The 13,245-nt window shown below is 33.1% G+C and overlaps 1 protein-coding gene across 3 annotated transcripts in view; it reads right to left on the bottom strand.

The window, feature by feature from the left end:
• The window catches only part of LOC150108163 (uncharacterized), a 461,861-nt gene that overhangs the window by 41,906 nt on the left and 406,710 nt on the right, over window positions 1-13,245 (bottom strand). For all 3 annotated transcript variants that reach the window (XM_090390618.1, XM_090390617.1, XM_090390619.1), the window contains exon 15: window positions 7,548-7,775. In XM_090390618.1, the coding sequence (XP_090246744.1) occupies window positions 7,548-7,775 (228 nt within the window). The remainder of the gene's footprint in view (window positions 1-7,547; window positions 7,776-13,245) is intronic.

The following is a 13,245-nucleotide window of genomic DNA, read 5'->3' as shown; positions in this document are numbered from 1 at the left end:
AGAGGATTTTATTGGATTAATCCAGAGAGGATTATAAAAAAGAGTTGAAAACGAAAGGAGAAGAACTAGAGGCCATCCCTGGAAGTAGTAATGTAAGAGTGTGGTAAAGAGGTTTTTTTTTTTTACATGGAGAATTGTTAGTAAATGGAATGCATTACTGGAATATGTTGTTAATGCAGGGAGTGTTAAGGATTTTAAGATTCAATATAACTGATATGGTGTCAGTTGAATGAACCTTCCACAATGAGTCTGCAATGAATCAACTCCATAGTGTGTGTAAAAGTAAAACTAAATAGTATTTTAGTTTTACTTTTTAAAACTAAAAAGTATTTGCATAGTTCAGAAGGCCTGGACAGAGGGACGAATTCCCGATGATTGGAGTAGAGCTCTCATAGTACCCATATATAACAAGGGAAATAAAACTGAATGTGGGAATTACAGAGGTATTTCCCTAGTGAGTGTTCCTGATAAGATATATGCAAGTATACTTGAGAAACAGTTGCAAAGAATTGTAGAAGAAAAGCTTGGTGAAGAACAAGCTGGATTCCGGCCAAATAGAGGCTGTCAGGATCAGATTTTTACTTTACGACACATAGTTGAGAAATCACGGGAATATAACAAAGATCTATATTTGAGTTTTGTAGATCTGGAAAAGGCATATGATAAGGTGCCAAGAGAGAAGCTATTCAATATGCTACACTTATATGGTGTCAATGGAGCATTATATAAAGCAATACTTAGTCTTTATTTGAGTTTTAAGTCAGCAGTTAGAATTGAAGGAAGTATAGGAAGGTGGTTTAACATGTTCATTGCCAATCAAGCGATATCGCGTGATGCGAGTTCTCACCAAACGGCTGATCATGCATTATCGCATGGATGTCGCTAACTAAATAAAAAAATTAAAAAAATTTGGCCACCACACGAAATTCCAATTTTCAGCTTGGCAATGAACGATATCATGTGATGCGAGTTCTCACCAAACGGCCGATCACGCATTATCGTGTGGACGTCGCTAACTAAATAAAAAAATAAAATAAATTTGGCCACCACACGAAATTCCAATTTCCAGCTTGGCAATGAAAGTGTTAATGTTAAATCTGGTGTGAGACAAGGATGTACATTATCCCCTCTGTTATTCATTATCTATATGGATCACATTATGAAGGAAAGTGGTATTAAACATGATATCAAAATTGGAGATGTTAATGTCAGCTCTTTGCTTTATGCAAACGATGTTATACTTATCAATAAATCCATTATGAGCCTGCAAGATTCCTTGACTAAATTGAATAACTGTTGTAATAGATATGGTATGAAGGTCAGCAATAAAAAGACAAAGACAATGAAAATAGGCAGAATCGTTGAAAATGTCAACTACATTGTGAACGGAGAACCTGTGGAACAAGTAAAACATTTCACCTACTTAGGCATGATTTTTAGTGAATATGGTAAATTAAATATGGAAATAGACAACAGAATCAATAAAGCTGGTATAGTAGGAAGTCAATTGAATAAATTCATATGGAATAAGAGAGAAATTAGTCAGAACACTAAATTAGCCTATATACAAGACAGTGTTCAAACCAGTTTTAACTTATGGATCTGAGAGCTGGGTCAGAAGTAAAACACTTGACCAAAGACTAGAGATCGCAGATATGAGAGTCCTGAGAAAGATTAGAGGCGTGAACAGATAGCGATAATGGCAATATCATATTAAAAATGAGGATATTAGGAAAGAACTTGACATTGTCAGCATCCAGGAATGTGTTAGCAGAGCTAATCTCAGATTTGCCAAAATTTGCCAGAGAACACTTGATTGGCAAATCAAGTGTTCTCTGCCAGGTTGGCAGGAAAACAACCCAGAGAAAGACCAAGATATAGGTAGGTTTTGATAGGGTACAAAGTGCCTTAGAAGACAGAAATATAAGATATGATAATATTGGAGTCTTGACAAGTAACAGACTGATCTGGAGGAAAATTGTAGATAAGAAGTTAGTAATGATGTAAATCTTTCATGTAGTACTATCATATCCTGTACACCCCTTGAGGGTACATGGCAGGAATTTGATGATGATGATGATGAGTATTTTAGAGAACAAACTACTAGAAGAGCAGAATGGATTCTGAAAAAACTGATGTTGCATAGACTCAATTTTCACTCAAAAATTATTAATCGAAAAAATAAGAGGATTTTAAAAAAAACAACAAAAAAGTGGTCTTTATTGATTATGAAAAAGCCTTTGATAAAATTAATAGAGAAAAATTATTTAAAATACTAATTGATCTAAATATACTAAACCAGCTCTTACAGTCTATCCAAGAAATATACACAGGAAATAAAATAGCAGTCAAATTAGAACAATTTTCAAAATTGAAAGACATATCAAGAGGAGTATGGGAAGGATGTACCCTATCACCTCTGCTTTTTAATATATATATAAATAAAATTATAACAATCTGGAAACAACATAAACCATTTGGTATACAAATAAAAATAGATAAACTATTATTTGCAGATGATCAAATTGTATAATCTACATCAGAAGATGATCTACAGAGATCAATGAAATTGTTAAATGAAATTTCAGAATGATATAATATAAGCATTTCAAAAGTAAGGACAAAAATAATGGCTTTCAAAGGAGAAAACCCAATAAGAAGTAAAATAGTTACATACAATAAAATATTAGAACAAGTAAATACTTTCAAATATCTAGGATGTGACACCCTATGAAGATGAAAAGATATTAAAATTTCAAATTTTGTTAAATAAAGTAGGCAGCATAATAAACAATATATATAAGTCATCCCTGGTACAAAAAGACACCAGAATCAGACTATACTATACAATGTCCTGCTTAAACCAACTTATTATGTGGAAGTGAAACATTAAAAAAAAAAATGTCATCATGTCATCTTCTTTTACCCTCTTTTACACTGCAGTGTCGAGGGTCCATTGATCATCGGACCTCACTCCGTTAACAGGATAAGGTGGTCAGCCCTATGCCCCGGTGTATCCTATGGCGTGTAGTGTTAAGTTCTCAAGGCCACTTTGCCTGCTTTGCGAGATGAAAAATCCCAGAATAAACTGGTGAAAAAACCCTGCTGTCCACGCCCAAGACTGGCTAACTTGACTATGGCTGAGGAAGATCCTTCAGCTCCTCACGTCACCGACTGGAATCGAACCTAGGACACTCCTTCCCCAGGCATATGGTTGCGAAGCGCATAACCACTAGGCTAACTGTGTGGACTAAAAAAAAAAAAAATATATATATATATATATATAAATAAATAAAGAAGAAGAAGAAGAAGAATGGAAAAAGGATTCAAACAGGAGAAATGAAAATTCTCAGAAAAACAGCTGGGAATACCAAGTGGATCCATAAAACAAATTTACCACTGTATCAGTAAATATAAATAAAAATGGTTAGAACATTGAAATTGAATGGACAATAGCAGACTGCCAAAAATACTATACTGATATAAAATAAATGGAAAAGGAAGAGTTGGAAGATCAAGGAAGAGATAGACTGAAATAGGCCACTTGGCCTAAAATCCTTGATAAGAAAAAGAAGATAAACATTCTTATATTTCTTCACTTCTAAATGATGCTATAAGCAGCAATATCTTGACTGGCCACAGATATTGAAGAATTACACAATATATACCCATTTAGTTTCAGAAAATGCAAGATATTCCTCTCTTTTTTTTTTTTATATTTTTTAAATCTACTATTAAATTTTCACATTATTTTGGCATTTTGATTTTGGACTAATATTACTTCTTATGAAATAATAAGCAAATTGCAATTGAAGAAAATGAAAAACTACAACATGTCTTGGATTCATTTGTACTTTCTATTTAAGTCTCCAACAAAAACCAGTTTTCTCCTCTCTTTTTATGTCAGCTGTCCTATCTAATGACTAAAAAACTTCCTCTTCTTTTTTCCTGCTAGAACCTTCTGTAAGATCCCAGACATCAAATAATTCTCATAATCCAATTTCCCATTTTGAAATACACTGGCATCACTCTACTTGATACAGCCTGCTATTCAAAAAGTATCTTGGTATTGTATTTTGTGCTGAATACCAAGGCCACTCCTTTCTTTTCCTGATCACTATTTAGAAATATCTTACTTATTTTTGTTTTCACCATCTCAGCAACATGATTTATATTAATATACTATTTCTTGTAATTCTATCCCTTTTCCACTGATTCTTATTATGCTGATAGAGCTTATCTTTAATTCATTTTTGAGTTTCATTAACTGGCTTTTCACTCTTCACCCTGGTTAATTGACTATAGCAGAGGCAAAAGGCAGCATGGTTTAAATGGATGATGATGTCCATGACATTTGATCATGTGGATGTCTGTGCTTTTATGGTAATAGAGAATACAATTTGGTTGGCTAAGGCCAAACTTCCCATCCCTCCTTGCTCATTCTTCATAGATATCCATCTGGATATCTATGAGGTGCATGAAAAGAAAGTGAAATTTGGACATAGATCATCATGAAGCATCAGAAGTTTTGGTGATTCTCTATATTCCTTATGTGTTATGTGGATGTTTCCCCCTTCCTTAAGTCAGTGTTTCTCAAAGTGTGGTACGCATATCCCTGGGGGTATGCGAAATGTCGTTAGGGGGGTACGTGGCAATTTTTGGCTATGCATAATTAAAGGAGTCATTATATTTTTCAACAAACAGTTGTTGGATTCTAATTATGTAGAAAATAGAATAAATGTTTTAATTCAGAATCCAACATGATTTTCCATCACAAAGGCTACGTTTGTAAATATTATTTAATGTAAATAATGTAAATTATAATTTGATATCATATAACCACCTTAATTATATCAAATATTTAATTATTTAATCAAAGAAATGTGTTAATGGTAATAAGATTCTGTATTAAATATTATTAAGCTATTTTATTTATTGTTATGTCAATATTATAAAAAAACTTGTATTTGCAATATTAACTACGCATTTATTGAAAAGCAAATATTCTAATTATTCCTATTTGTGTATAAAGCTTAACGGTATGTAATGACTCAATGTAGTAGTATGGCCTTGTCTAACATTGACGAGAATGTTTATGTTTGTCTGTTGTCATGGAGATGCGTGAAATAAATGAGCGCGAGTGGAACAGAGCGTGGGCTAAAGAGAGAATAAGAAAAATATAAAAAAAAAGGAGTTGGGACGTGAAAGGAAGCAGGGTGATAAAATAAAGAAGTAGAAGTAAATAAAAGGTTCTTAAGGGTAGGAGTTAAGTGGATAATTTTTATAAGTGAGCAAGAATGTAACGAATTTTACTGTTAGCTGAAAGTGAAATCAGAAGTAATAATAGAAGGAAAATTAACGCTACAATCGGATATAATAAAAAGCTGGACGTTCAAGGAAGAATTCTGAATAAACCCAGCTTGTCTAGTATTGCAGCTTATTTCCGATTTGCCCTAAAGAGAACTTCACAGTGTTTTAATTAATTTATGAGTGGTAATAAGGATGGTTGAAGTGCCCTGTAATTGATGTCAAGAATTCTGAAGCGTAATTGAAAGTGCTTTAAGTATAACTGCGGATAAGTTTTGTAGATGTGTTTTTATTCTTTAAGTGTGATAAGTAAATTCCAGAAGTTTGCTCACAACATAATAGATGTTCTAGGAACCATTTCCAGTAAGGTCTATCATAGTGTATTATTAACTTTAACTGTGGAAACCCTTCGTGATTGAGAGTTGGAGATAAGAATTGTTTGAAAGATATTTTCAGCTATTAGATCCTGTAATATTTTGAACTTATAGCATGACTGAAAAATGTGAAAACTAATTAGATTGGATGTTCAGTTATATTCATTTAAGTGTAAAAACTTTATAACCCAGAAGCTAAGAAGGTGTATGTGAAGACTTGGAAGATTGTGCTAATGTAATTGACTTGACTTAATGTTTGACTTAATTCTATTGTTTAAAATTAGAAGTAAAATTTATGTAAGTGTTATATGACCTATATTAAATGTTTTATTTGTCTATGAACTAATTAATAACCTAACTGTTGTATTTGCCTGAAATTCTTTTTACTGCATCGTTCACAAAAATTCGAATCTAGCGGGAATCCCAAAGAGAGAGAAAATAAATACTTCGGCCTGAATGAATGAGAAGATTGCTAACTAACATGGAATTGATCCTACTATTTCATATAGACTTATCTAAGGATAGAGTGGCGCAGTATAATAGAAATTTCTCTAACCTTAGATTAGTGATCAATTTACAATTAGTTTTCTTTTATTTTATGAAAGTGACTTTTAACAAGATGGCGGATTCGAACACCAAGAGAACAACGTCACGACACAGTCTAATCAGAGAGAGAGAGAGAGGGTAAAACAGTACTAACTAATGAATCACATCCCCTCTCCAACAGAAACTGCTGTATAGACCAACCAAAACCATATGATGGCAGTGGAACATATGGTTTTGCTTGATACCCCCCCCCCCCCGTCGTTAACGTGTTAAAACTAAGAAATATATAGTGAATGTGTTTCAGATATTATGGAATTCGGTTGAAGGGAATTAGCATTTCAACTCAACTGTTGAAATGCTAATTTGTCTTTGGTTCGTGCAATCTTTTGTTAATATCGCACCAATCATATGCAGTTCTTCGCTGCTCTACGTATCTCAAGTAGTGTAAATTACTGCTAATTTTTGCTTGAAATAATGGGAAAAAAGATGATGCTATTTGGGTAGATACTTTGACGATGCACACAAAGAAACTGTTCTCAATGCCAAAAGTAGTGATATCGAGTAGGAGCTTCTTGGTAAGTCGCACCATTTTCAGTTTTTTTCTGAAAACTTTAGTTTTGGGAAAAAAGTTAGAGTTATATTCAAGTAAATACAATATTTTTTTTTAGCTTTCGAATTCTTATGTATGGATTATTGGTTAAAGATTGGATTTATAAAACCCCCAAAAGGGAGCAATATAGCAAATACAAGTAGCTGTAAGCAACAAGAAAACTTTGATAATGCATCTGGATCAAATGAAATTGATGAGCGTGTCGTCTGACATCTCTATAGAACCAAAATTTAAAAATAAATCATATTTTTTGTTTGCATGAACATATAAATTCAAATAAAATAGATACTCAATTTTAATTAATATTTTAAATTAATTTTTTAATTAATTAATTAGGGGGTACTTGGTAATAATGAAAATTTAAGAAGGGGTAAATGGATATCTGAAGTTTGAGAAACACTGCCTTAAGTGAATGTGAGAAATTAAAAAATACGTTGAAATATACAACAGAAGTTTAAAATTACTTTAATACAGTATGAAACTTTAAAAAAAAGATTCTTTATCTAATTCATGATTCATAAATTAAATTCATTCATTATAAGTCATGATTCAGTTTACATAAATTTGCTAAAACTCTATTTTGAAACATTAAAACTTTATTTTTTTAATGTTGAGCCCATACACGAGAGATTGGTTGATCGGTCTATAATACATTAGTACTGTATATGGGTATATAAAAGATTCATCATAATTCTCCTTTACAACTTTACCTGAAGCTCATCCACTGGTCCAGTCATGATCCTTGTACTTTTAGACAACTGCTGTGTAACAGTTTTCTGTTCTGTGAGGTTAGTATTTGTTGTTTTTGTTGATGTTACTCCCCTTTCAGGAGTTGCACTTTCTTGACCAGTCAGCTGTTTACTTGTTATAGTTGTATATGTTGAAGTTGCTGTAGTTGAGGACTCTGTAAATGCTGGGGAAGTACTCCTTGCATCTGCCTTGAAGATAACCAAAATAAAACAATTGAAATAAATCACCAGAAATGTTATAAGTACACCTTGAATATTCTGATAATAAAATTAATAATTTTTTTTCTTCAAAGATTATGAGGAAAAACAACAAGAACATAATTCTTGTTTCTAAGTACTACAGTATCACACTGCTACTATACCAATTCAATCAATTTTTCATAGGTTCTACCTCCTCTAGGTGGTTAAGAGCGATATGAGAAATGTACACACTACATTATTTCTGGATTTTGTAAAAGCATTTGGCACACTGCCATATAACAAAATGACATTTAAATTAAAACTAATAGGTTTAGGCAACTGGCTAATGGTTTGCATTAGCAAAAAGATAACTGTCAGATACCAAATGACTGCAGAACACACAAAGCTGGAAGAACAAAATCTCCAATATTTTAGTGGCTAAGTGATGAGTTCAATGAAATAACCTGAGAGTGTGAGTGAGTTTAAATACACTCAGCAATATTAATCACATCAAGTGAATGTTAGCTGACACCCATATTATTTATTGCCTTCTGTTTGAAAGTGATAATGTGAATTATTATTATATGGATATCTCCATGGAGTCAGAACACTCACTGCAAGAGATCAACAGCAACCTTTATACACACAATATCTACTATACCTCTCCTTAAATTCATTCACTGTCAGGATACTCATAACTAATTCTGGAACCCCATTCCACTCATTCGCCACTATGGGCAAAAAATCTAGTCTGCACATCCTTACTAATCACACTTATACACAACTTACAGGAATGATCACTTGTTCTCCCTCTCCCTTCCATGTATTGAAAAAATTCCTGTGCATCAATTTTATAGAGCCCTTTTAATAACTTATATAAATTTCTATCAATTCTCCCTCTTTTCTGCCTATCAACTAAACTTTGCAACCCATACACATTCAACCTAACCTCACAGAGAACATTTCACAGACCCGTCACCAGCTTTATTACTCGTCTCTGAATCCTCTCCACTATCTCCTGATCCCTAAGAAAGCCAGGTGACCAAATCTTCAAGCAGTAATCAAGATGCATTTAAATCATTGTCATCTAAAGAGAGATAATAACCTTCCTATATTTACTTGTTGGTGCATTTTTTAACATCCAAGTAATCCTTTGAACTATTTCCAACTTCTACAATATGCCCTATGAACTCCAAGTCTCTGTCTACCATTACTACCAAATCGTTAGCTTCATCAATTTCCTGCAATTCAGTACCATCAATGTGATACACAGTATATAAATTTTTCAACACTGATGGTACTGAATTGCAGGAAATTACATAAAATAGATTTCTGCAACATTAAATTGACAATCACTATCATTCATATAACCCACAATACCAATTTATTTAAATCATCTTGCAAGATATCTACATCACCTTTATCAACTATTTCCCTCCCTCCCTCCCCAGTTTTGCATCATCGGCAAGTTCAAAACCCTGAGGGACTCCACTATTCGTTCTCATAGATTCCATTCCACCATATACTAATCTCCAGTGTCTGTCTGTCAGCACCCCCCCCCCCATTCATGCTATGAGTTTCATATCCATTCCCATTTGCTCCAACTTTTGTCATAGTTTTCCATTTTATGTATTCTGTCAAATGCCTTTGCCATGTTCAGCAGTATCATGGTGTAACCATTTCATTTATCCAATTCCACTGTCATATATATACATCATGAAAATTATGGAAACAACTACCATGTTAGAGAAAAACTTTAGTTTAATATAAACCAAAATAGACACTCGACGTTTCGATCTTCATATTAAGGTCATCATCTGGAGTATACACATATATATAAAGAAACAAGCTGCTGCACTACAATCTACACGGCATGCTAAAGTTACTGACCAACTGTTATAACCAGCACCGGCACCTAGTATTTTTCTTGTGTGTGCGATTGATGTTCGGTACCTTTCCAAAAAAGTTTTTTTTGAATAAAGTGTGAATAAAACGAACAGGAAATGAAAAACAAATGAAAACCACTTTACAGTATAATGTTACCTACGGATTAGTCTTGCTTATACAATTTTTTTTTACATGGAACTCAACAATTAATCATAAGTTGATTTATGATACATCAAAAAATAAAGAAGAACTATTTTAGGTATATTTTCGTAAATTTTAATCAAAAATTATAGTGATATAATCGGGTCCAGGATACAATTTCAGAATTTATTTGTTCGTTTCTGGGGAGATCTGAAGGGGCCCGAACGGAAGACAACATTAAGATTTTAATGGTGTAGGATTCTATCAATTTTTTCTGATAACTCTTTAATGTATGGGATAGCTATGGTTTTACTGTATTCTATATTATTTTTTGATGAAGTTTTATGAAGAACTTTATTAATAGTATTTTTGATATAGCCATTGAACTGTGGAACTTGAAGCATCGGAGAGGTGTATTTTCCGTAAGCGAACTCTCGGTCGGTGCGTAAAGTGTGTAACATCATTAACCTCAAAAACAGAGCTATAACAATTTGCTCTAATGAACAAGCTCTTAAATAAGAATTAAAAATGATTAGCAATACATTTATAAATAATGGCTATAGCAAAAATACTATTAATAAAGTTCTTCATAAAACTTCATCAAAAATTAATATAGATTACAGTGAAAACCATAGCTATCCATACATTAAAGAGTTATCAGAAAAAAATTAATAGAATCCTATACCATTATAATAATGCCACTTTTAAACCACCTTTAAAATTAAAAAACATATTCAACTCCTCTAAGGATCCTCTCCCCCACTGGCACACATCCTGGAGTTTATTGCATCTGTAACTTACCTTATATTGGGAAAATTGGAAGTACAATCCCTATCCGTAAAAAAGAGCACAAACAACACATTAAATTTAACAATTCTGGTGAAGCAGGCCTCTCAGATCTCTTAACACCCTATACCAAATTGATTGGAAAAGTACTCGTTCATTATATCATACAAAAACCTGATATGAATGGAAATTTCAAGAAGCCTGTGAAATTCTGATTAACCATCCTAATCTTAACAATAATGGTGGCATAAAAATTCCAAAAATCTGGATGACACACATTCAGCCCACTTAGTTTCCAGCAAACCCTGACTGATGACTCTATGCAATTTTTCAGCTTTTATTGGCCATTAGTTGGTTGTAATTTATATGTATACTTATATAAGTAATTTTTTATTTTTATTTATTAATTTTTCCTTTTTTGTAAACATGTTGCTCTCCAGCTTAAAGTATTTTTGTAACCAAATAATAGGACTCTAGCTATGTTGTAATAAGTTTTTTTTTTCTTTTCCACCAGGTTAATAGTTGTAATGATTGGTCAGTAACTTTAGCACGTCATGTAGATTGTAGTGTAGCAGCTTGTTTCTTTGTATATATGTGTGTATACTCCAGATAATGACCTTAATATGAAGGTTGAAACGTCATGTCTATTTTGGTTTATATTAAATTTATTCTAACATGGCAGTTATTTCCATAATTTTAACGATGTATTCTGATCACCGTGTGAGCATGAAGGAAAGGATAAAATGTGAATAATTACTAAGGCAGGACCTAACTTTTATAAAGCCATGCTTCACTGCTGGATTTTATTGTTAACCAACTTTTCCAATATTTTGCACACCACTCCTGAGATATATTTATTAATTTGTAATTTGCTACTTTTGTCTTGGAGCCACATGTAATGGAACTATATTACTCTTTTTCCACTCCCTTGGAACCTTGCCAGAGCTGACTTAGATTGAACAAGTTCAGAAGTTCTGTAACTTCTCTTGCACATTTGCATAGCACATGAGATAACATGTCATCCAGTTCCACTGTAATCATGTTGATATTTTTCATTATGTTGAGTACCTCCTGTTCATCTACCTCAATTCTGACATCAGTCGCTGTCACATCAGCAACTGCAAAATCTTCACATGGAAGATACACCTTTGCAAAGTGATCACTTAGCAACTCAAATATGTTTTTTGTTTCTGTTACCTTCCTACAATCAGCACTGATTAAAGTAATCCTTCCTCTTACTTGCTACATAATGAAAAAACTCTTTGAATTTACCGTGGCTGTGGCCTGCTTAGCTAATTTTCTCTTATAATCTCATTTGGCCTTTTTACCATACTAGCCAAATTCTTGCTTGCACTTTGTAATGTTCATCATGACTATGCTGATAACTGCCATTAACAAGGCAGTTTTCTCTGGCATTTTTCCTGTCACTCTCCCCCCACCCAAATTGGATGCATTTTTTGAAAATTACAGATTGTTTAGAAATTCATTGATTTGATTGATTCTTTTCCATCAACATGGATAGAGTACTTCATGAATCCATCTTCTCCACTCTTCTCTTAAAGTCTTTCTTGAAAGATTTTGAAGGCTGCTGATCTTAGCAGCTTTCTTAATATTGGTAATCCAGCTTATCCTTGGTCTGTCCCTTGTCTGTTTGGGGGTTTTCAGCTGCCTGTAGAGCAACGTAAGGTAATCTCTGTTAGTTTATTCTGTTTACATGCTCATACCAATATAATCTCTTTTTATTTAGTTTGTCTAATATTAGTTCCTTGTAATTTAGTTCAACCCTCACCATTTGATTGGTCTTTTTCCCAGTCCATTTAGTTTGGCATATTTTTTGTAAGCATTTGGATTCAAATGCCTGTAATTTTATTTTTTCTTTGTTATTCAACTTTCAGATCCATAGAGGAACACAGGCAACACCATTAAGTTGTACATTTTTAGTTTCAGCTGTTTACTCATTTTATTACTATTCCAAACTTTATTTAGCTTTCCTATTACAGATGAACCTAAACCTATTCTATGATTTATTGTTTTCATATAATTAGCCAGCCTGGCTGGCCGAGTCGTTAGCGTGTCCACTCTCCAGTCAAGAGGCTGTGGGTTCGAATCCTGCCATAGGCAAGGATGTCTGTGATTGTCTGTGGAAATACTAGTGGTGGTGGTCAGCGGTAGATGGTGTTGGTGTAGTTGTGGTCAATTAGTGGATTGTGAGTGGTGGAAGCAAAGTTGTAGAGTGGATGTCCTCCCTCGATGCGTCTGGACTCCCTGGAGGTGAAAAAAAAAAAATAATAATTTAGATCTTCAGTGATTAGTGATCCCAAATAGTTAAACTGAGTTGCTGTTCAATATATTTATTATCAATATTAATAATAACTAGTTTCTTGTCTTTTCCTATTGTCATTATTTTAGTTTTAGTGAAATTTATACTCATATTTATTGCTAATTTCGTTTATTTTGCTAATCATGAACTTCAGATCTCTGCTGTTAGTAAGAAGGACTATATCATCTGTATTTGATGTGGGTGATGTTGGTTTCATTTACTGAGAGGCCAGTACATTCTACTAGAGCTTCTCTAATGACATTACTTATATATATTAAATGGTGAAAGTGAACAGCTTTGCATAACTCCTTTTACAATATGTATTTCTTCTGTTTCCATTTTATT

Source organism: Typopeltis vanoorti, chromosome 3 (genome assembly GCF_054136105.1).
Source record: "Typopeltis vanoorti isolate ZY-2024b chromosome 3, IOZ_Tvanoo_1.0, whole genome shotgun sequence".
Classification (NCBI taxonomy): domain Eukaryota; kingdom Metazoa; phylum Arthropoda; class Arachnida; order Uropygi; family Thelyphonidae; genus Typopeltis; species Typopeltis vanoorti.
Note: the sequence above shows the minus strand (reverse complement) of the source record. Positions and strands in the feature narration are given on the sequence as shown.